The sequence below is a fragment of the Mya arenaria genome, chromosome 6 (assembly GCF_026914265.1).
Source record: "Mya arenaria isolate MELC-2E11 chromosome 6, ASM2691426v1".
Classification (NCBI taxonomy): Eukaryota; Metazoa; Mollusca; class Bivalvia; order Myida; family Myidae; genus Mya; species Mya arenaria.
The window spans coordinates 2,417,489-2,442,870 of NC_069127.1; the positions used below are offsets into that span (position 1 = coordinate 2,417,489).

Consider the following 25,382-nt stretch of genomic DNA (forward strand, 5'->3'; position numbering starts at 1 on the left):
TGTTCATCAGTTTATAAGTTAAACCAAGAAGAGTTCCCCGCAAGTTGATACCGTAGACCATAGAACTAATGAACATATCGTCCTACTCCCAGCATATCGTCCTACTCCCAGCATAGACACACACATTTTGTAAACATACCTCTAAGAAAACTCTTTGTTACGCATAAATACAATCTTATCTTGATTTCCTCCCCTTGTCACCGTGGTCACTTAGCGAGAAGTTAAAACATATTCTGCATGTTCATGTGTTACACACGGCAGAATGGTTCAGATTGTAGCAACCTTGCTCGCAGTGGCAAGATTTAGTGATCTTGCTTTTGAAATGTCGAACAAAAATGTGGACAACTCATTTTAGGAAAAATGGCCAAGATATATGAAGGATAATTTATCAAAATGTAGTGATGTTCACTTACATCTGGTCTATCTTAATTGTTAATGTTCAACATATAGATGACTATACTGCGCCTTTCTTTATAAAAATGGTATAATACTAGATTGGAACATGCAGACAAATAGTATTAAAGAAGCTAAATAAAAAATATGATTTAAAGTAGCTAATGAAAACTCACTTTTTAAAGGAAATGGAGATGTACATGTATGCGAAATCTGTTTTATCTTTATTTTTTTTTATTATTACAGTAATTTCATAAATCATGAAGTGTTGTGTGCACGTGTACTTTTGTTGAGGAACTTTGCGTGGATAACAGTCTTTGGAGTATGAAGTTTACATAAATATATATACTTAAACTTCATACAATATATATTTTCATATATACTTATAAGCATAAGCTATATCAATCCACCATTGTATTGTTTCCATGTGGTAAAGCAGTATTCAAGATTAAATCGTACCAAGGAAATAAAAATTATCGGGATTGCTCTTGACATTTTCATTAGAGATTCGGAGGCTACTACGGAGTATTTTTAAATTTATCAGGTTTTCACCGGGACAGTGCCTTGTGTAACGTCGCTGATGAGGGACTCTGGCTCGGAGATGACACCATCAACCACGACTCCCTGGGACCTGTTTGACACAAGGCCACTTGTCCGGGCTAATGTGTCGCTTCCTACAACCAAATGTTGAAGCTGTGTGAGCAGATGAGCATGTCGGACTCGCTCCAAGGCTTTAGAGAAGTCCATTACGGTAAGATTGTGTTGCTTCCTTGTCTCACAACTCCGTGATCTCCAGAAACCATGTTGGCCGACCGTTAGAATGTTGTAGCCGTCAAAATGCGTCATCATTTTGCTTACTATGGCGTGCTCTAGGCGGTTACTGCAGAAACACGTGAATGAGACAGGTCTTTAGTCACTGGATTCGAAGCATAAGGCCTACATAAAGAAAGTGGATACACTGGCAGTTTTCCAGACCTCTGGGAAGTCACCATTTGTAAAGCCTTCTCTGTAAATTACGCAGAACCCAATCAGGCGGTTCTAACAGTAGCCTCGCTGATATCATTTCAGAACCTGTTGATTTGTGAGGGTTGAGCTGCTTCAATATTTAGTTTGTCTCAACTTCAATGTCAGGCATTGGCTGAAACTGCCCTCCCCCCTTCTGTTTGTGGTAAGGACGAACCATCCACGCGTGCAAATACTGATTTATACTGTTGGTTAAGGGTGTTAGCTTCATCTATCGAGGGTTAACAACAGGTTCGTCAATGGTTCCTCCAATGTATTTCCAGTATTCTTCTCTCTTTATATTTTGCCGTCACTGCATGATTTTTCCTTCACTTATATCGCATAGTTTGCTATAGGAACTCTATTCATTGTATTAATTTCTTTTTTCTTCTGAATTACGAGTTTACAAGTTTGTTTACCCATGGTTTATTGATCTTGTTTCTATTTCACAACATCGTCAGTACTTTAAATGAACCAAGTGTAACTTCTTTTCAATGAAAGAGTCATTCTGTCACTCACAGGGGATTCTGGTAGTTTGGTCATATCATTATAATCGGCAATCCGACCTGCAAACTACCGAGATCCTTGTCACTTTCTGTATATGGAAATATGATTATAAAGGTATACTTTATAGTACATTACATAAATTAAAGCTAAAAAAACACCCCAAACAGCATTTAAGTAGTTTAATTATTATTTCTCAGGGGATTCCGATAGAATTTGGTAGATTCCGGTAATTAGATTCCGGTAATTCTATGGACCGTGAATAGTACAAAACATTTAAGTATTTCACTTTATTTTTAATACATTTAAACAATCATGCATCTAACAAATCACGTTTCCAAGATATAAATTAAGATGACCACTTTCTGATACATCACGTCAACAAACAGGAAACATGAAGATAAAGTAAATATTTAACAACAGATGTACATGTATACAGGACAATACTGCTCTAAACATTGTAGGCAAGTCTTTGAACGATGTGAGTATTCAATAATAAAAAGAATACATGTAAAACATAAGATAAATGGTAGTGATTTGGTTCATAACATACAACAGTAGTAAATTATAAAATATACTTGAAATCAATGTGAAATAAACTAAAGAAGGTGTTTTTGGTATTAATAATTTATTGGTTATGATCAAGTACAAAAGTATTGTAATTGGAAGCATATGAAATGTTCGAAGACAGAAATGATAAGGTTGGTTAACAGTGCTTAACTGGAGCAAATATATCTTCAGTATTTGTGTATTAAACTGATAAAAACTACAATTATTGACAGTTAACAAACCTGTAAAACATCCTTAGTACATTTAAAATGCAATTCATGCTATGGCACCAGAATCATTTTGTTTATGATTTATTTTACAAGTTTCAAAACTGTGTATGTACGTCCTTTTTCTTCAGTTAGAAATATAGAATAAACTGTTTAGAATTTAAGGCTTAATGACAAATAAAGCACCACAAGCCGATAGCAACACACCAATAGCAACGGGCTTCTGTTTTTTTGCAGTTAGTCACCGAATAGAACTATGCTAATAATTTAATTACAGTAGTTATGTACTTGATAGACATATACCACAATATATTAATACTAATGTCATTATGGACGGGTGTAAACCTGCTTCATGTAAGTTGTTTTTTTAAGACCCACAATAATAGAATTTGTTTGAACTAGAATTCCACAAATCAGACATGTTTGCCTGTTTGGAGCAGCCATCTTTTTTCCATCAAAGGTCACAATAACCATGACCTTTGACCTACTGACCCCATAACCCCAACAGACAAAGTAATCCCTACCACGCCAACCCTGCTAACAGAAGGGACGACACCGAACAAGGAATCTTTATGTGTCTACAATGCCATATAAAACATTTGTAAAAAAAATAGATTTTTTTCAAGAAATAAGAAACAAAAAGAGAACAACCTTGGTTCTACAGCAAGTTAAACATTCAAAAGTACCATTAATCATGTACTGTTTTTATCAATAAAACAAATGATAAAGCCACTTCAGAGAGATTTTACAACAATTGCACACACCATTCTAGAAATTTGACAGAAAAAAATATTATGACATAAAATATTACCAATATTCTGACTACTATATTCTCATTTGGCTTGAGTGTTTAAAAAGTAAAAAATACATGTGATAAAGTATAATGGCAGACAGAAGCATTGCACAACCTCTAAAAACGGAAGTCTAAATAAGGTATACTTTTATATAAAAGATAACATCACAACTTCTAATCTCACAACAAAGAATAAAATCTGAAAATTCATCAAAATAATTTATGAAAAAGCTAAAAAAAATAACTAAACATGGCCATTTATATCAGGATTATTATGATTGAAATTATGCACCAAATATTTTTATCAAGTACCATGACATTTTCTTCCATAATGATGATGAATCGAACAACTAGGTGTAACTTCAATGGGAATAGTCACATATATATATATATATGTAACCTTAACAGAACTCCCATCCAGTCAATCCATGTATACATGGTAAACATTACAACAGAAACAAGTTCATGGTCATGCTCACAATTTTCTACTGATAAAAAGATAAATGTAATGCATTTGCACATTTTAATATCATTATTGATATCAAACTACACAGTAGTGAGGTTAAGAATCTGATTTACAAACTACACTTTATCTTTCACAGGAGAAGGTTTCTGTTTACGACCGGGAGATTTCAATCTAGTCTGGACCCACTCTAGAGCATGAATAATTCTCTTCAAGTGTTTGCGGTCTGCCTTGGTAATGGCCTGGATTTCCTTGATTGTGAGCCCTGCCAGGGTGTCTACCGTTTGGTGGCCCATGCTCAATATCGGCCCCGCATACATCGGCAGGCCAATGGATATAAAGAAGTCAGGGATGGACGAGATTTTTAACTCCGAAGAGGCCAGGCTGTTTTCTGTCAATTGCTCAGATGGAATCTGTAATGAATGATATGCAATAATAATTTAAGCCAACAAACACCTTATCTGATTGGCAGTAATTATCATACCCAGTATTGCAAGCACATCTCTTCAAGTGTTTGTCTAAAGCTTAAGTTACACAATAATCAATTTCATATGCACATTAATAACATTTATAAGCACGTTAAAAAAGTACAAAATTGATTAAAAATGTATGATGTCATCTGATTTAAACATAAATGACAGCTTAATAACTAGTATGGTAATAGTCTGGTCATGTAAAATACTCCTCCAGTAGCTATCGTCTGAAGTAACTATAAATAGATGCGATACTGACCGACGGTCGTCCGAGGCTGGTTAGTTTGTGTATGCGGACCTGGTCCAGGATGAGGGCCGTCTTAAACAAGTCATGCTTCAGCTCCTCCGCATATCTCTGAACCAGCAACGGCGGGATCCCACACGCTCCCACCTAGAAGAAATAACGCACAATAACATGATGAACAGCTCATACAATATGCAACAATTGTCATTCAAAACTTGTTCAGAATTTGACACTACATAGACCAATGCACAGTTGTTTGAATAGGTGACTAAGCATAAGGTCTTTGATTTATTGAACCCCTAATGATTTCCAAGCATCATTAATGACCTCTTTATAAATATTCATTTTTTAGTTCAGTCATGTCCAACAAATAGATTAATCTTCTACAATACTAGTTTAGCAATATGAAAATACATTACACCAAAAAAACATACCAAACAAGAGATGTTTGTCAAACATTATGCCCCCTGAGCGCCAAGTTGCCAGAAATATTTGGACAATTGAATGAAATATGCATGGACTGAAATGACAGCTGATTTGTCATTGGATGCATATGAGGCAGGTCATCTACTGGTCATACCTAATCTTCATGTCAAGTTTGATGACCATAGGTCCGGGAATTGTTGAGTTATCACTCGGACAAGCTTTGGTCTTCCAACAGACCGACCGACATGTGCAAAGCAATTATATAACCCCTCTGCTTCGAAGGGGGGCATAATTAAACTAGATGTTCACTGAAAACTGATACTTCAACTCATGCATTTAGTGACATATAAATTTCTACTGTCTACTATATAAGAAAATAAAATATGGACAATCAGAAAACCTTTTTTCAGCTTACAGTCACACTGACCTTGACCTTTGACCCACTGACCTCAAAATCAATAGGGTTCATCTGCTGGTCATGACCAATAAGCCTACCTAGTATGAGGTCCCTGGGTCAAAGCGTTCTCAAGTTATTGATCGGAAACCGTTTTTCATGTTAAGGTCACACTGACCTTGACCTTTGACCCACTGACCTCAAAATCAATAGGGTTCATCTGCTGGTCATGACCAATACACCTACCAAGTATGAGGTTCCTGGGTCAAAGCGTTCTCAAGTTATTGATCGGAAACCGTTTTTCATGTAAAGGTCACACTGACCTTGACCTTTGACCCACTGACCTCAAAATCAATAGGGTTCATCTGCTGGTGATGACCAATACACATACCAAGTATGAGGTTCCTGGGTCAAAGCGTTCTCAAGTTATTGATCAGAAACCGTTTTTCATGTAAAGGTCACACTGACCTTGACCTTTGACCCACTGACCTCAAAATCAATAGGGTTCATCTGCTGGTGATGACCAATACACATACCAAGTATGAGGTCCCTCGGTCAAAGCGTTCTCAAGTTATTGATCGGAAACCATTTGGTATTCCGACCGACCGACAGACAGACAGACAGACAGACAGACCGACCGACATGTGCAAAACAATATACCCCACTTTTTTCAAAAGGGGGCATAACTAATAATAATCTGTAAAATTAATTTAATAATCTGTAAAATTAATTGTAAATAAATCGACATTGAAATTATAATTTCAGAACCTTTACTCAACAATGAAAGAGATCTGTTGTGATACTTACTGGAGAGGAATATGGTTCTGCTGACAGGTCAATGTTTTCTGCAGCAAGTTTTGAGGTCACCTTAGGTATCACAGAGCGTTTGATGGACTTGAAGTTCTTGTTGGCCGACCCAAGCATGGAGTCTGGAGTACATCGGCCCAGATCTAACTCACTCCCCAGTTTCTCTGACTTCACTGTACTAGCGTCGCTCCCGGAGTCTCCTTCCCTTGAACTCTGGGAAATGTAAGATACCCGTGACTGAACTGAATTGTCCGATTTATCCTTTGGCACGTTTTCTGTACTTTGGTGTTGTATTTTACTTTGGGTTAATATAGCTTGTGTACCAGTCTGTGATTTATAGTCTGCAACACTAGTTATAGACTGGTTCATAACACTAGAAACATTTGGTGGGCTAGCTGGGGATTGAAGCTGAACACCTAAAGGGCACATAACTTGGACTTGAGCGTCTTTCATGGGAGCACTAGGTGAAATCTTCTTTGCATAGGGCTTAAACTTTTTCCTCAAGCTCTGTTGAGTGAGCAGGCTGTTTTGAACACTGTTAGCTACAGGAAGGGAGTCCACAACGTATGGATGACTGGTTTGATCACAAGTTTCATCCAACGGTCCATATGGTGAGGTTTGTGAACAGCAATCAGAGAACACCTTCCAGTCCGGCCCCAGTATGGGAATATTTAGACACCTATAGTGGCTGTGCACATCACTGCTACTACTGTTACTGCTAGCACTTTCATGGCCATTGACTAGACTAGCTGACTGTGGAGATGACCGTACCAACTTGTTTCCACGGTAACCAGTCAAATCACACACTTCCCTGTCCTCCTCAGAATAAATTTTCTCCTCTTTAACTCCGCTCACAAATTTAGCACCACTTGGGAATGATTCTTGATTCATTCCCCCATATTGCACAGGCAGGACGACCCGGCGTACAGGTCGTAAGTTTTCCTTGTTATCCACCCCACTGACACGGTTCCTGGCATGAATCCCAGCATAGGGATCATTGTCCCTGCTCATACATTCACTGCTGTCATAACAGCCGGAGTCACGACTGCCACCAGAGGGTTTGGTGGCAGGAAGGAAGCTGGTCCAGGGAACTGCATACTGCTGACTGGTCGGGGTTGCCGTCGCCGACCGACTCACTCTGCCAGATTGGTCCTGGGGCTGGTCTGCAATTTATTTGCAAAGTCAATCTTAGCGAGCTATTAATAACAGTCCCTTTGGCTAGTTTAGATTTCAACCTAAATTTCATGTAAGTTCAATATGAGGGTAATATCAAGAGTTTGAAATAAGAGGCTCAAAAAGACTCACTAGCAATGAAAAAAACAAAACTCTTTGATGAGAGAACATCTAAAATAGTCCACTACATTTTTACCAATTCATACTAGTAAATGCTTGGATAACATCATAACTATTTCTCAAAACTTTTTAAGTTTCTAAGGCTTAAGTAGCTTATTTCAATTTGCCAAAATACATTCTTAAATATGATTTTGATAAATGAAAAATGGTTGATTGTGATAAGCATAAAGATATTTCCAATGTAAAGTAGAAAAACTCCTAAAGAAGTAAATAATACACAAAGTAAAACAAAAATAGTGAGCTAAGCTTAATCTTGTTATAACTGACTTAAGAGGTTTCGAGAAATCCGGTCCTTTAGTGGAAAACTGCAGATTAAATATACATTAATTGTAAAAAAGTGTAAAAAAATCTACATTTCAAGAGTTCAAACCAATATTAAATGTATTTTACCCTAATGTATAACATATTCTATATTAAAAAGTTTGTCATGCAATATCTTACCATCATAGTCGGAGAGTAAATCTGCAGCTGTGATAAGCTTCGTCCTGGATTCCGAATCGAGAATGTTCAGGGCATTAAGGTCATCATGGTCGATCTCTGCGAATATCTCAAGGTTGTCAAACCCATTCATCAGGAATATTGGGGCAAGGTGCTGGAAAAATCAACATGAACTAAGCCGTTAACAGGATAGTAGAAAACATAGTGTTTTGTATTGGATGTAGTAGATTTTGTTTAGTATGAATTTGCGGCTAAATTGTATATTCTAGATTCATATTTTCCTTGATTTGTTTGAACTAAAATATTTTAGCGCCATTACGAAGACAGCTATAAGATGATATATTTACTTTTTCAAAGAGAAAACTTTGATGTTCATAAATGTATAACATGCAAGGGGAAATGATGTCATTGTTTCTGATTAGATTAGCATAACAGCATTTAACCAATTCAATGTATACAATTATCAGGTGTCAGGCAACCGCAAAAGATTCGCTCACGTGCCCTCCAGTCTTCATACGCCATGAACACATGAAAAATGCAATCACAACCCATAAATGAATCATGCTAGAGTTTATTTCCTCTTTAGAGACTAGAGCCGGTAAGCATTTCAAGAAGTGCTGGGAAAGTACCCATGAGGGAGCTTAAACCTGCAGGGTCTTGGGTTAGAGGCCTACCTATACCACTACACCAACCACCCTGTTATATTTTATTTTAAACAACAAATGTTTTTGACAAATGTTTACATTCCCATATATCCTACCTCTAGGCCGATCCTCTGAAGCAGTTCCTCTACAGAACGAGGCTTTGACCTTCGATTGATCCGTCTCCTTGACTTGTCCTTCCGGTTGCTAAGGGGCGTGTTCTCCGTCACCATGTCAACAAAGTTAAAGTGGAAGTAGCCAACACGATTGTCAATGCGACCTTTCCATATGCCAGAACTGGACGCTTCCATAACATGTACTCTCTCACCCCTCTGTAATAGTCAATTATCACAAATTTTGTAATCACAACTCCTTTTCACAAAAAGAATAGTCATTTAAGATCTAATTGACAGACAGACTAAATTGTTTCTCAAACAAGCAAAATTAGAACAAAAAGTTATATGTCAATGAAACACAATTTCATATCACAACTTTAACCTTTGCACAAACAGCAGTATGGCAGATAAAGATGTACTATATAAAAAATTATGCAATGCTTAAACACTGACTTCTCATATATTATTCAGTGCTCCATATTTGTTTTATTTTGTATCAGGCCATGTACCTTCATATGCAGGAAGTCCTTCTCCTCCTGGGTGGGGGTATAGTTGGAGTGGACCCTTGCAAGCCCCAGTACTGGCCCCAGTCCTGGTGCAGGCGCCTCCAGGTCCACCCAGGGGCCCTGGCTGGTCTGGCTCCCCACCCCGCTGGAACAACTCTCTCCCGAACTGGCACCCGGCACAGACTGGTATGCGGAACACAGGTGCTGGGACTGTTACATACATATTGTTACCTCGATGCAACTACTCATTAATTAACTTATCTTCCTTACTTATATTATACGCACTTGCAGAATTCTTAAGCTAAGGGTGAAAACCACAAATCATCAGGATAGAATATGTAAACTATAAAGTTCTTTACCTATCTCTTCTAAGTTCGTACAAAAATTTAATATTGTTTTGAGTAAAGAACATGTTTTGAAACAGCTGTATGGATACTAATCCTACTAAAAGCATGTTGTGACATTTGCCTCATAGCCTTAAGCTTGGTAGTAAAGTGATTATTGAGAATTAATGAGAACCTAATTCTTATGGGAATAGATTGAAATTCATAGGAATTCTGTCAATACAATGTATAAGACAGTTACTAGATTGTTAAACACTTCTTGAGATATTAAAAATGCAATCTATTAAAACATGTACCATATCTTTTCACTTTCATTATCTACCGGTACATAACAATTTCTTGACTTTCTGTATCCCATATTTGCATACAAGAGCCCAAAATATTCATGAGTTTTCCAGACAAATCCTTGATGAATGAGACAGAGGGGAAACAGAGGTAATAGAACCACTAGCTGACATTGATAAGCCATGGCAGAGAATTATGCACATAATAAAACAACCATCAGCATTGCCTGTCTAGCTGTCTCACATTGAGACAGTGTGATGCTAATTTTCCTACCAATATTGACTTGTACACCTCGTATTACTTTATTAAGCTGTGTTGGAAATGCCCATTACGGTCACAAAAAGTCCAGACAAAGTAGATTATCTTTTGAAACCAAGGGTTGATGGAAATGTAGATCTAGTGAATAATAACTAATAGAAAGCAATAGTCTTTTTTACTTGTTTTTTTGGTTCACGTTTTTTAAGACATTTAAAAAAATAATAATTGAATATCGTATTCAGATATCTAATGCTGAATCCTTGTAAAAATTAATTCATGAATACATTAAAAAAAACTTCTGGTAAAATATTCTTTATCAATAAACAAAACAATGGCTGATCGAATTGTTAGCATCAAATTACATGTAGCTATATTTATGTAATAGAGTGTTTTCATTAATATACACACCTTGCCATCTCCAATGATATCCCGTGTATGTAATATTCTCTTCCTCATCTCATTTTTGACACCTCTGAACTTCTCCATCATGTTCGATGAAGAGGAACCACCGCCAAGCAACTGCCTGTCAGGGTCATCAAGGTCATCGGTATCCATGGACATTCCGTCCTCTCCAAGCCCAGCACTTCCTGTTCGCGCCCACTGAAAAAATATGCAAACTGTTTAATATGCATACATGCAAACAAGAGACCCATTTTATGACTTATTTTATGCTTGGCCCATTTTTTTATGGATTCCAGGATTCCACCGATTCACAATGTCAGCGTTTGCTTCCAGCATTTTTAGATTAGTAGCCTAGCTAGATTAAGCTAAAGAGTTATTGAAGGGTGCTGCACCTGCCCCTCTTTAGTAGCACCCTTGCATTTTCTTGTCTTCCCTTCAATCAATTTAAACCTGGTGATCTTTGAACACCAAAAATTGATCTTCAATGTGATCGATCACCTCACATTATTGTATATTTGAAATTTACATATATATTTATGCAAATAAAGTGTATATTTTTCATCAATCAAATGAATATAGTCATTTAAGTAGCACTCTTCTGCCCTCATGGAAACCAACATGTGCACTCTTGTACACTCTTGGACTCATGGAAACCTACATGTGCACCCTTCTGCCCTCATGGTGACCTACATGTGCACCCTTCTGTCATCATGGAGGCCTACATGTGAACCCTTATGCCCTCATGGAGACCTACATGTGCACCCTTCAGCCCTCATTGAGACCTACATGTGCACCCTTTAGCCTTCATGGAGACTTACATGTGCACCCTTCAGCCTTCATGTGCACCCTTCTGCCCTCATGGAGACCAACATGTGCACCCTTATGCCCTCATGGAGACCAACATGTGCACCCTTCTACCGTCACTGAGACCAACATGAGCACCCTCAGCCCTCATGGAGACCTACATGTGCACCCTTCTGCCCTCATGGAGACCAACATGTGCACCCTTATGCCCTCATGGAGACCAACATGTGCACCCTTATGCCCTCATGGAGACCAACATGTGCACCCTTCTACCGTCACTGAGACCAACATGAGCACCCTCAGCCCTCATGGAGACCTACATGTGCACCCTTCTGCCCTCATGGAGACCAACATGTGCACCCTTATGCCCTCATGGAGACCAACATGTGCACCCTTCTACCGTCACTGAGACCAACATGAGCACCCTCAGCCCTCATGGAGACCTACATGTGCACCCTTCTGCCCTCATGGAGACCAACATGTGCACCCTTCTGCCCTCATGGAGACCAACATGTGCACCCTTATACCCTCATGGAGACCAACATGTGCACCCTTCTACCGTCACTGAGACCAACATGAGCACCGTCAGCCCTCATGGAGACCTACATGTGCACCCTTCTGCCCTCTTGGAGACCAACATGTGCACCCTTCTACCTTCACAGAGACCAACATGTGCACCCTTCTGCCCTCATGGAGGCCAACTTGTTCACCCTTCTGCCCTCATGGAGACCAACTTGTTCACCCTTCTGCCCTCATGGAGACCAACATGTGCACCCTTCTGCCATCATGGAGATCAATTTTTGCACGCTTTTGCTTCTTAAATTTAATGTCTTAGACAATGAAACAATTATTTTGTTTGGATTAAAACTCAAATTCAAAAATATTAAAATCTTTACAGCCTGTGACTTTTTCAGCCATAAGACGCTGTCCACTTCTGCAACCTCTAAATTCTGGCTAAAACTCTAGAGACCTGACCTTAGTTTCAGTTTTGGGTTTGGGCAATTATGAAATTACCCAATAAAAAATCCTATTAAAAATGTAATAGAAATGAAAATGCAATAAAGGACATCCAAATAATTCAACAGAGAGTGGAAACCAATTTGCGTGTTCATGTACAACATATAAGGTAAACCCCTGGTGATTTCTGGAAATATTAATGATGTAAGAGAATTGGAAATCTGTCAGAGAGAGTGGGAAGGAATGTGAACTGCTGGGGCAAATTACAGCCCACTGTCTGTATCAGTGGCGAGATGGATGGGCTCCTATGTGTATATATATCCCTTCTCATAAAATCTGTTAGAAAAGAAAATTTGAGTGTAACATTTTCTCTGTGCATATTGATTATTCCCTTATTTCAAATGGAAATAAAAACATGTTCTTGTTTCCCTAAAATCAATCTAAATTCAATCTTTAAACACCTAAAATAATCTTGAATGTGATTGATCACCTTACTTTACTATGTGTTGAAAGCTTTGTCTACAATCTGAAAGCTTTGTCTACAATCACTTTTTTACCAATAAGAAGATGCATTTTCTTTAAATCATTAAATGGAAATAGGTTCAAACTGTTATTTGAAGTACAAGATTGTATCGTATATCATAAAACTAACATTTTTATTCAAACACTTACTACTGTTAAGCTAATATTTAGATGCACAGGAATTTACCATTCATTTTATACTTAACCACACACAATTGCTTGCAAGTCATGTGTGCCCATGTTTTGGTATCATTTTATATGGTTGACCAGAAATTAAGAGGTCATGTAGATAACGAGATCAAATAAAACGCTTCAGTGATAATTGACAGGGTGGCCAAAGCTGTAAAAACATCAACCGATACTTGAAGGCTTGTTAGTTTCTACACAAAGAAATAGATCAGACATTAAGAGCCCAATAAACAAAATATACAGATTTTTATAGACAATTATGAATCATGTTTAAACTGTCTTACAAAATTTATGGGAATTCAATTTAGGCTTATTTAAATTATTTTTCAATATACATGCTTTGATAAATCGGACTATAGCAACAGACTTGAAAAATGATTGGAAAGAACAGATCAATATGAAACATAGCAAACCTTATGATTTCTCATTTTCTCCATGGTAGAGGAGCCAGCCTGTCTTCTGCCATTGGGCAGTATTTCTGACCCCATGGACACATTTGACACGTTACTGGGGAAGTATGTCTCTTCTGCTTGAGCCTCGAGCTGGCTCGCAAGGTGGGCTGAACACTCCATAGAATGGTCCGATTCTGACGAAATTAATGATGCCTTTGACTGAGTCTTATGAACACATGAGGAGGTTTTTATTACACTTAGTCGATCTTTTATCATATCGATCCCGTGCACACCATACATTCCCCGGGAGCCAGTGTACATCTTTAGTTCATGAGGTATGACCGGTGTATAAATGTTTGTGCCCATTTTTCCCGCTGCATATCCAACAGGCGAGTTCAGGGTGGAGTTCTGGCCGGGCTGTGAGTGTGAGCGCATCGGTGAGCAGGAGAGGGCACGCCCCGCTCCGGGGGAGTGGAGCTGGGCAGGGTAGGCGATGTGGCTCACACTGTGGACTCGCCGGTGACGGCACCCACCCTCCTGGCATGCCCGACACTGGCCCGAGAACCCGACACCTGGGTATCCCTCTGCAGGGCCAAGCCCACAACCCTCACAAATACCATCTGAAAGAGACATATAGCAATGGGTAAGGATTTTTTTATAAGTTAGCAAATAGATTTTTATATATGGATCAAATACAAAAGTGTAAGTAAAGAACACAACTTACATATACAAATACATATAATATATATATATATATATATATATTTTTTTTTTTTAATTTGCTTTACTGTACATTTATTAAGAAGGAAAAATGCATCTTTTGTCACCCTGATGTGATACCATTCCATTTACACTCCATTTTTCACACCTAGGGTAGATGAATGAAGAGTATCAGAATGGATCAACATTGTTTTTAAACAATGAAAAAACTGGCATTACAATTATGTACTTCGGGGCAATATAATGGCTGTTCCCTAATATACAATTGACGTACATAGTACAAATGTATTCATACCTGAGTAGTTGATGGATGGAGACTTGGTAGGTTTGAGGGAGTGGCTCTTCTTCTTTCCTTTTTTGTCCTTTACAGCAGCCAACTCCTGAAAGAGGCAACAACAACATTAAAATTTGGCTCAAAATCACAAGAAACGGCAGAATAACATGCATACCCACGACCTCTCAATCCCACACAATCATTTTATGTTTAAATTATAGCAAAGTGGGCGAAAAATTTAAAACACTGAGTTGGTCTGCTATATTTTTGGCCATTTTTTAAAATATAGCTGAAAAGCAAATGGAAGTACAAGCAATTTAATCATTTAATTAAACTGAAATGACTGATATTGTAATCAGGACAAAGAACTGCTTCTGTCTGGCATCAATGACTGGCTGCAATCATAACTTTATAATTTGTTCTAATGATCAATGAATATCAATATTTTTTTTCATTTTTCCATTTCAAATAACTCAAATTGAAAAGCAAACAGCCGCAGCAGCAAATAAATCTGGGATATAATCCATAGAGGCAGCCAATACCACCAAGGAATCAGGCCAGGTACCAGATATTATATCTATAGGTTATCATCAAATGGGCCTACTTCAAAGGTTAATTAAACAGGTTTCCCTACTGGAAATGCCACTCAAGATATCATCAGAACTTATGTGTAGTTTTAATTTTCTACCTCATTTAAAGTATATAAATATGTTTATATATTATCGGCAGCATTTTTAAATCATTATTGCTGAGGAATAACTTTAGTTGGAAACATTATGAAATAAACAAGAGCTGTCGTAAGACACCGCGCTCGACTTCGCCGCTTTGACTTAGAAGTGAATACAATAACAATGTAATATTACCACGTTTGGTCTATTTATGTCAAACCTAACTAAAATTATTCAATACATAAGGTGACTTTGATGCTGCCCTCCGTCCACCCGAAAAATGATGCAAGTCATTCAAATAACTTGATTTCCCATTATGAAAATGTGGTAAAGAATATATAAATATGCCTTTCAAAAGAAATTTAAAAAAAATCAAGGGCCATAAAGTATAGCCCTCCTAGTTTTCCCTTGGTAAAAATATGGTTAAGAATGTAAAAATGTCAAAAGAAATTAAAAAAAAAAAAAAAATATTCAAGGGACATGATTTGTTTTTAGGGTTAAAATGGAGTTATGTGGCTTGTTGTAAGATGGTCGTAAATAATTTTGAATTTAATTAAGTGCATTGAATGAAAGGTATAGAAGTTTTTTTTATTAAAATCCCAACTTGCCCTTAACTTTTACTTGCCTAAAACTTTAACCTAAGTCAATCAGGGGCCATAACTTGTATTAAGGATATGGAGTTATGTAACCTCATTGGGTGATGGTCCGGAACAATTGTGTGAAGTATTAAGTCAATTGAATGAAGGGTAGAGAAGTTATTAAATAAATATCCAAACCTGCCCTAAAACTTTAACCTAAGTTCCAAAGTCAATCAGGGGCCATAATTTGTATAAAAGAAAAAAATATGGAGTTATCTAACCTCATTATGTGATGGCTCTGAACAACTGTGTGAAGTATTAAGTCAATTGAATGAATGGTATTGAAGTTTTAAGTGAAAATCCCAACTTGTCCTAAAACTTTAATCTGCATTGTATTAAGGATAATATGGATTAATGTAACCTTATTGTGTGATGGTCCTGAACAACTGTGTGCAGTATTAAGTCATTTGAACAAAGGGTATAGAAGTTATTAATAAATATCCCAACCTGCCCTAAAACTTTAACCTAAGTTCCATAGTCAATCAGGGGCCATAGCTGTGTAAAGATTAATATGTAGTTATCTAACCTCATTATGTGATGGCCTTTAACAACTGTTTGAAGTATTAAGTCAATTGAATGAAGGGTATTGGACTTATAAGTGAAAATCCCAACTTGCCCTAAAACTTTAACCGGACGCCGACGCCGGGGCGAGTAGTATAGCCCACCTATTCTTCGAATAATCGAGCTAAAAATGTATACTGATTAACATAAGATGTGAAATTATGCAATAAGGTGTTCAATAAGATAACACCAATGGCGATCAGTTAAATACAGTTCGATACAGTGGATCTTTTATTTACTGTGAAAGTGTTTTTCAATATGAGCACATCTTCTAATTAAAGTTTAGTCCATAGTGACAACCTCTAACAAAAGAGCTCCAGAGTGAACATCAATGCCCGTCTGGTTTTTAGTCAGGAGCATAACTTAACAATTATTAAGGCCAGAACTACAGACTTGTGCATAATGTTTTAGGCAACATGTGTACCAAGTTTCTTTCAAATATCTTAATAGGTTTTTGAATATAGCCAAGGTTAAAGTGTTTGCATGCCAAGGATGACCCCGATGGCAACTAGACCAAAGGCAAGGTTATGGCAATGTCTCAACATGTTTTCCTGGGAATAAAATGTGAAATAATTCAGACAGAAGTGCCATCGTTTCAACAACATCAATGGCTGTCTTAAATGCTTTTTCCATGCAGTTGATACTCCTCATGTTTTAGATGGATAGCAGCACATCTTCTTATAAAAATTCAGTCTAGAACAAAAAGCTCCAAATACAGATAGAGTCAACAAGATAGGAATGAAAATGTCACAATAAAACTTCTGTCCAGACACATCAATCCACATCTACGCTGATTGGTTGGTGTATCAATTAAAGCCATAGCTTCAGTAACATACAGGAGCAATAATCTCATCCAATTATCACATATCTGTGTGAAACTGTGCCATAAAACGGGGGTAAAACACTGCCATCAGACATTCAGGGAGATGGGCTTGGACATTTTACGAGATTCCTATACTGAGGTTGTTAGAAAACTGAGAACCCCTAGGAACAATAGAGATTGTGGATACAAGTATTTGTGAAATGTATTTGTAAAAACACAATTTAGCTTCAAGGTTTTTTGTTTCTTGAATGTATATAAAAAAGACCATGAAAAGGTACATGTTTACTTTCTTTGCATTATAGATTTCATGACCTCTTAATGTACAATGCTTGCAAAGTAATAAAAATGTCTGACCAAAAAGAGTTGTTCAAGGAAATCATACAATTGAGGATGACACCAATTTCTATGAAATCTTCTATAAATAATGTGTTAGTTTCAACATGAGAAAGGGGCTCACCTGCTGTTGGTCTATGTCCCTTCTTCTCTCCTCCTCAAACTTCCTCACCTGAAAACACAAATACACTATGTTACATACAAACCAACAGAACATCATGGGCTGAAGATGCTGCAACTGACCATTGGGGTTGGCAAAAAATAACACAGTTTAGGTTGATGCAAAAAAAATTGTTTGAATTTTTATGCATTATCATGTTTAACTCATTTGACTTAAATGATACAAACAAAAAAGCATTATAATGATTAAGGTACAATTAAAAAATTAATAATGTTTATTTTTTTAATTAATAGCTACCTGGCTTAGTAACAAATCCCCATTTCAAGGAAGTGCCAAAACATTGCTTATATTTTTTGCATAAACCTGTATTGTGCACACTTAAATGTTGTTGGGTTTTTTTTTTTGGGGGGGGGGGGGAATGAATTGCAGAATAATTTAAAGAAAAATAAGAATGTTTTTGCACAAAAAAATGAAAAATAATTTAACATATACATAAAATATACTTCAGTAAATAACTTGTGTTATTGTTATCAATATATCTACAAAATACTGTCATGTTAAGTAGTTCACAATATTACATAAACAACAAATATGTCATATGAAACAATACATTAACGAAACAAAATTGATGAAATGTCTGTTCAGTATTAACACCTAATGAAATATTCATTAAACAAATGTCGGAAAAAGCTCTTTTTAACTGCAAACATGCCAATTTGAAATCCTGGTTTCAATAGAATTTTTTCAGAATAAAAACCCCATGTCTTATTTATGCGGGCCGTAAAATGACACCCTACTTCATGGCGGCTCCTTTTACAGAGAAACTATCAACAGTTAGAACTAACAACAAAAGTGCAATCAATAGAAATTAATTGTTAAATGTTGTGTTTCACCATCAGGAACATAAAACCAGCATCCAACTTCCCCTTCAATCAATATGGAAGGGCCAGACTGACTCACTTGGGGGATATTTAGTCTTTCTTGTGGATCAATGCAATGTAAATGGCTTATTTATCTTTGGGGTCAATAAGATATGTTTTATATACAAACTGGAACAAGAAAACCAGAGCGGCATCATTAGAAGAATCGAAATGACAGAAAACAATTCTCAGTGCAGACTTCCTCACAAATTATAGTGATATTTAATCATGACATTTGGTTAAAAGAATTGAATATATTTCCTAGACAAGAAAATTATTTCCAGAATTTTATGTTTTCATAAAAATAGTCATTAACCATAACCCAGAGAAATACAGAGTATAACAAATATAGTTCTGCTATTGATTTTCTTCTGAGGAATCTCTTTAAAATTCTTAAGCAATGAAGAGCAAATACACTTTTACAGACAGACATAAAAGCAGCAGCCAATCTATATGAAGACAATTGAAGTCTGTCATTTTCCGAATTCCCCCTCGGCTTAACAAAGAAAGGAAAATGACATGAAAGGCCCTGAAAGATGGGATGATATCTGAAATATCATACAGGAATTTTCCGGCAATTTGCATTACATGTTGATCCCTGATTATATCATGTTAACTGTGAGCCGGGCTAAAAGTGACGAAGCCATTCTGACATGTTTTATTTTCCTTATGCAAATTGAGACAGTGGTTTAGTATTAACTTGCTAAAATGGTTTACTTTCAAGCAATTTAAAAACCAGAAACAACTGTACACAAGCAAAAACTTGAAGATATAAGTAAATGAGCTCTTTAAAGAAGGTTAAAAATTTAAAATATCAAATACAAAATACATGGAATCATTCTTTAATATAGACTGCCTCTAACTTTCAAGCACGTGAAAAAAAACTTTCTGAGAGTTCATATTAATCTTTTAACCAACTTCATCAATGAAATAGAAATTATGCCTAGACTCTCTTTGGAGGGTGCAAAATTAGATTTATAATGAACGAGCACAGGTGTGGGTTATAAATTTTCCAATAGTGAAAGAAGAAAAAAGTGTGCATTTATCAGGTGGGCATCTCTCATTGACTGCCAAAATCTGCACTGGAATATTGGCATCATCTCAATGAACGGAACCAGCATCATTAAAACACTTCTAATTATGCACCTGAATACTGTAAAATTAAAATGTTTTGAGCTGAAGGTTGTATTCAAAATGGTATACACATCACAAGATTTACCAATTCCAAGCACTTTGAGTCAGTACATATGTCTATGTCCAAATCACACAGGAGAGTTGATAAATAACTTTCCATACCAGAATGGACATTTCTCAGATTAGTAGAGGTCATCAGCCCAAGTCTAATGGAAGTGCCTTTGTGCCGGCCAAGAAAATATCCATGGCAATCAACAATAATGCAATTAAGTGAACAGTCAACACCAAAATGATTCTTTCTTCTTGTGAATTATGTTCATATGTTATGAATCATATCCTTTTATGAACTTGAAGACAATGTTAAGCATTGCTTTTTTTTGCTTAACCATTCTCACTTGTTTTTCCTGAGTAATAATGAATGCATTGTTCCTTGAATATACCAGGCATTGTACCTTATTGGAAGGCATTTCCTTGCTTTTGTTCATTCATTTATTTTCACATCAGAATGGTAACCATGCATTATAAAGCAGAGCTCTTACCACATGTGCAAAAGGTAGCAAGCGGATAAATTAAACTGAGATTCACTTAAAAACATGCTTACTTCTAGAACGCTATCCTTGGCAGTACGGTACAAAATATTTCCTGCACCCATCACCCTTGTGATTAATATAATACAACTTGCTTTTCACCCTTGTGTACTATGCACCAGTCAATTGTACCCCCCCCCCCAGGTGCAGGGAATAGCAGGGACTTTGACTTTTGTCCGGCCAAGCCCGGGTTAAATCCCCGGCCTGCAGGGACAAACTGCTGGTAAAATACCCGCTAAATGCCCCCGCACCCACGGGACCCTAGGTAAGGCCCATTCCCCTCTATTTTTTAGTGCAAATTTCAGACACAACCACCGCATTCACCCGGCACTGCAGGGCCTCCTTAAAGGTAAAAACACGGCCCATTTCCCTGGCTATCCCCGGTATACCCGGTATACCCCCAGGGGGGGTTGTGGTTACCATTGACTGGTGCATTATTTTAATAATACCTTGGGAAGTGGGTCAGGGTGCTGAAATTATTACTTATATAGTTTGTTTTTAATGTACTTACAACTTAAACATACATGAGCAATAGAAACTGCTCAAATGGAAAAAATAACTCAGGACAAACTTTTCTATACAAACATTCAAGATTCAGGTAAATTCTTATAAACAAAATATGGGAAACTCATTATCACAGAAATAAATGTGAAGAAGACATGTAAATTTCCAGTTAATTGACTGAACAGGTCCATCAAAATAACAGCTCCAGTAAAATTCATATCTAACAGGCAGTTATGATACTGAAATACAGCCAACATAATTGTTTAAACACTTTTTTGAGTATACATAATTGAGAGTTAATGATCTTGTGACCCACAGAAAGTCAGGGCAATAACGTGGTATCAGCACAGAAAACTGTGTTCCAGATATGACTGATAGGCGTTAGGCTGGAGTTCCAATTCGGAAGTCTGGAAAAGCTATAGGAGCAAACACCATGCATATGAAAAAGGCAGACAGATAATAACAGGTAGGAGGGGAATATGACAGTTATATTATCATGATGTATTGCCCACTGCATTCCTGTTGAAACAAGTAATGACTTCTAAACAGTTCTGCATTTTACTTTGAAGTAGTCAGAAAAAAATACAACTAATTGAAATTGAATTGCTATGAAAACAAACTTGGAATACCCAAACACCTGTGAAAACATTACTGATTGTTTTATGACAAGCATAACTCTCAAATATGGATTTGGAAACACAAGCAGTTTGCATTGTATTTTTTCTACCAACAAAAATTCAGGTACACAGCGTAATTTGGCCCAACTAACGTTGTATTCCTAACTAACTCACCAGGATGAAAGAGGCTAACAATATTGCTCCAGCCACACTAAACGACTAAGCTACAGCACCGGTTTGCACAAAATATTGTCGCAGTTGATGGTACATGGAATCTATTTCAATTTGAACATCTATTTGATCTCATTGCATCATTTTTTATTTTCAAAAGCCCCTGCCCTACTGTTAAATGATCTCACCACTTGTAGGGCAGTGTCTGTAGAGATTCTCCCCTCCTTCACCATCTGCATCAGCGCTATACGGTCATTGTCGCCCATAGTGATCTCGTGCGCTAACAAATCACCTGTAATACATCGCAACATTAGAATTACTTACATTGGTAAAGTCATAACAACATACAGTCAAACCTGGTTGAATGGTCACCTGCTTTAAATGGCCACCTGCCTTAACGGGCCACTCCCAATTCCCCCCATATGTTTTTACTGTATAATGTACGTGCATTAAGCAGCCAACTGTCTAACGCGGCCACGGCCACTAATTTTTGTCCCCATGAAGCCATATAATCACTTATTAGCGGCCACTTATCCCTTGTCACTGACACTTCCGCTTATAAATTTTTCCAATTCACAGCTTTAATTGCGTATAGAAGTTTACAGAAAACGACCTCGGGTATCTCCGTCATCCAATGAAAATGAATATTGCATCACAAGGTTGTCATGCGTGCATACTCATAGAAAATTCATGTTTATTACACATCGGCAAATGATTTGATCAGAATTGACACAATTAAAGAAACAATTAATACGATAAGTAAATAATTAAGAAGTTTATTATTAAATACCGACAAAAACTCCGGTTATTATGAATTCACAGTTTGCATAATGTCATTCAACGGGGTGAAACGAGTTATGATTTTTATTCACTTCAATATTATTTTTCAAAGTGCACGGATTTATATTTCTACGAACGGATATTTACAATGCATTGTTCTTGATATTTTTTCAACTTTGATTATGGCTGGAAAAAAGACTAATCGAAAGTGTTTGACCCTAAAAGAACGTGTTGAGCGTATAAAGTTATTAGAAAATGGCAAAAGTGCAAGAAGTGTTGCCAAGGAATTTTACTGTGGACGGACTCAAATCAATTTCTTACTAAAGCATAAGCGTTAAATTGTGGAGGAATATGAAAGCAATGGAAATCTAAACGCAAAAAGACAGAGGAAAATTACAGGAAATATGTATGCACATGTAGTTGTGTAAATGTGTAGACTGATATGTGGTGTGTTTTGTTTATGCATTGTATCAACATTTATCTAATGTTTTTTATTTATAAATTTGAAATAAAGTTATTTTATCTATACAAATGTATTTGTATTCAACCTTCTTCAATAATATTGATATAGATGTAATTGATTGTGGTATGAGGTGGTGGTTAAGATACATACTCCACCTCTGAATAAAGCTAAAGTGGCGGAAATGTCAAACCTGGATTTAGTGGCCACCTGTCTTAAGCAGCCACTTTGATCATTTCCCAAGGGTGGCCACTTAATACAGGTTTGACTGTACATAGATGTTGTGGACCTGCATGAGTATAAGCACAATACCCGGTACGTTGTTGTTACTCAGCCCATGACCATGAGCACCAGCAAGCCATGGTAAATCTGTAGCTATATGTATGTTTATTGTGTTTTCCGGTGTTTTAATCAGAATTTCTTCACAGAGAGTAACTATGTTGGTAGACAATCTCATGAACTTCTGTTCATCACGTTAAAACATAATGTTTATTTTAATGTGATGCTTATTTCAATGTGATGTTTATTTTAATTTCATGTTTATTTCAACGTGATGTTTATTTCAACTGTTTATTTCAATGTGATGTTTATTTCAACTGTTTATTTCAATGTGATGTTTATTTCAACTGTTTATTTCAATGTGATGTTTGCCCTACAGAACCCTTCATTACCCGAAATTCTACAATATGAGGAGTAAAATACAGGTTATACGGCAGCTACTGTCCTGGGATGTCATTAAAAGTTTAGTCTTAACAATAGGTGACAATATGGCAGATTTCATGTAACAATATAACCCATGATTATATTTCAATTCCCAAACAGTAAGCAGTAATTTAACAGGAAATTGATAGCTATTGGTTTCTTTATAGGCTTTAAGACTCCGGGGATGATACAAACCATATTCTTTGTCGACTTTAAATCATCAACATTATATGAATCATTCAAGATTGAAAAGATAATGAAAGAAGTTTTTCCATTCTAAATACGCACCCACTTATTTAGAATGGCATTCATCCTACTATCATTTCCAATTGAATTTCAAAACAAATCTAGATATTTTTCTCTGTAATTCAAAATATTGTCTTGACCCAGACAAAACCAATACTTTATCTAATATTGGCAAAAACATTAAAAGTCTGACTTCTGAAACATCTTAGGGAAATATCAACAGGTGCATTGTAATGGTAGCCAACGGGCAATAAACAATTTAAGTGAACTACATCACAGAAAATGAAGTTTCAGACTACTTTCTTAATGACTTAAATTTTTTATTCTCATAAAATCAATTCCAAAACTTTGAAACATTCAAAGTTTAGGGGAATTTACAGGACAAAACCTTTAACGCACAAAAATGATGAGCTTATAACATTGAAAGACTTTTACTGGAAGGAGAAGGCAAATTCTTGGCTGATATACTCCATGTTCACATAATAATGTTACAAAAGAAAAAAAAATACTTGGCAGATTTTTGGAAACAAGAAATAACTGAGCTCACCATCATGTTTTTTGTACGAGTGTTTTCTACTGGACCTTCTGAAGCCCATGTTACGGAAAAGTCGGCCCAGCGTTGATGTCTTCTTTTTCTCTGCGCCAGCGTCTGTCTCCCCTGGAATCCCAAGCATTACTGATCTGATTGTGCCAATATACATACAGTTGTATACAAGCTAGTAACTTAGCAGAACAAAGCATCAGTGCAAGATGAGAAATTTATATGGTTGCTCAAAAAACAAATGTTGTTTATGTCAATTATTGAACACAACCAGTGCACTTTTAACCAAAATTCGCCTAAACCCATGAAAAAGCATGTGTTTTCTACTAAAATGTGGGTTTTATGTGGAATTTCGGGTTAATAAGTAAGTTTAAAGTGACTTTCAGCGTGTTTTTTTATTTGGGTGCAGTTACATCTAGGATATGGAGGGTTACGACTACATATAACATTTTCGTAGCATTTGGCAATTTTTATATTTAAATCATCATTAAATGTTGCTATTTTCGAATTATTTCATAACTTATTTTTCTTTGCATGCACAGTTACTGAATTGTACTAAGATATATTACCGTAGTGTTAAACATCAAGTAAGCTTTGGATAATTGTCTTTAATAGGAATAACAATGTTATGATCTATGAACATACATAATCATATATACGATAAAATGATGAAAACATTTTTAATGTCAAACAGTGAAATTTCGACTGATATTTAAATATAGACTGATATTTTTAACAACCACATCAGAAATATGTTACTGGACCAAGCTATTATATAAAGGTGCCATTGTTCTCTTTAAAGTCTTTCCAAACAGCAGAATTGTTAAAAAAATTATTATATTAAAGGAAAAGCTTGAACTAAAAGCTGAAGCATATTACTGCATACAGTTTAGTGTTAGTCAAATCCATGTATGGAAACACACATGACATTTCAAATATTGTGACGTTGACAGAGACAGAATTGTGACATTTTCTAGCCTTAGATACTGTATATTGCATAAAATGCTTACCTAATATGGCAGAAATTACAACAACATGAATCACTTGCATTTTGTGTTTTGTAAAACTATGCAATAGACACCCATATATGTGAACATTTC

At 36.4% G+C, this 25,382-nt stretch overlaps 1 protein-coding gene across 4 annotated transcripts in view; it reads right to left on the reverse strand.

Annotated features, from left to right (window-relative positions):
- Nucleotides 1–2,174: 2,174 nt before the first annotated feature.
- The window catches only part of LOC128238461 (SAM and SH3 domain-containing protein 1-like), a 38,051-nt gene continuing 14,843 nt past the window's right edge, over nucleotides 2,175–25,382 (reverse strand). For 2 of the 4 annotated variants that reach the window (XM_052954403.1, XM_052954400.1), the window contains 13 exons: nucleotides 24,289–24,399; nucleotides 21,742–21,845; nucleotides 20,711–20,731; nucleotides 17,624–17,671; nucleotides 14,498–14,582; nucleotides 13,504–14,102; nucleotides 10,625–10,816; nucleotides 9,333–9,539; nucleotides 8,827–9,039; nucleotides 8,070–8,220; nucleotides 6,276–7,438; nucleotides 4,664–4,795; nucleotides 2,175–4,344 (listed from right to left, as the gene is read on the reverse strand). In XM_052954403.1, the coding sequence (XP_052810363.1) occupies nucleotides 4,051–4,344; nucleotides 4,664–4,795; nucleotides 6,276–7,438; nucleotides 8,070–8,220; nucleotides 8,827–9,039; nucleotides 9,333–9,539; nucleotides 10,625–10,816; nucleotides 13,504–14,102; nucleotides 14,498–14,582; nucleotides 17,624–17,671; nucleotides 20,711–20,731; nucleotides 21,742–21,845; nucleotides 24,289–24,399 (3,320 nt within the window). In that variant the 3' untranslated portion in view covers nucleotides 2,175–4,050. The remainder of the gene's footprint in view (nucleotides 4,345–4,663; nucleotides 4,796–6,275; nucleotides 7,439–8,069; nucleotides 8,221–8,826; nucleotides 9,040–9,332; nucleotides 9,540–10,624; nucleotides 10,817–13,503; nucleotides 14,103–14,497; nucleotides 14,583–17,623; nucleotides 17,672–20,710; nucleotides 20,732–21,741; nucleotides 21,846–24,288; nucleotides 24,400–25,382) is intronic. The other 2 variants (XM_052954402.1, XM_052954401.1) reach the window with 2 other exon arrangements.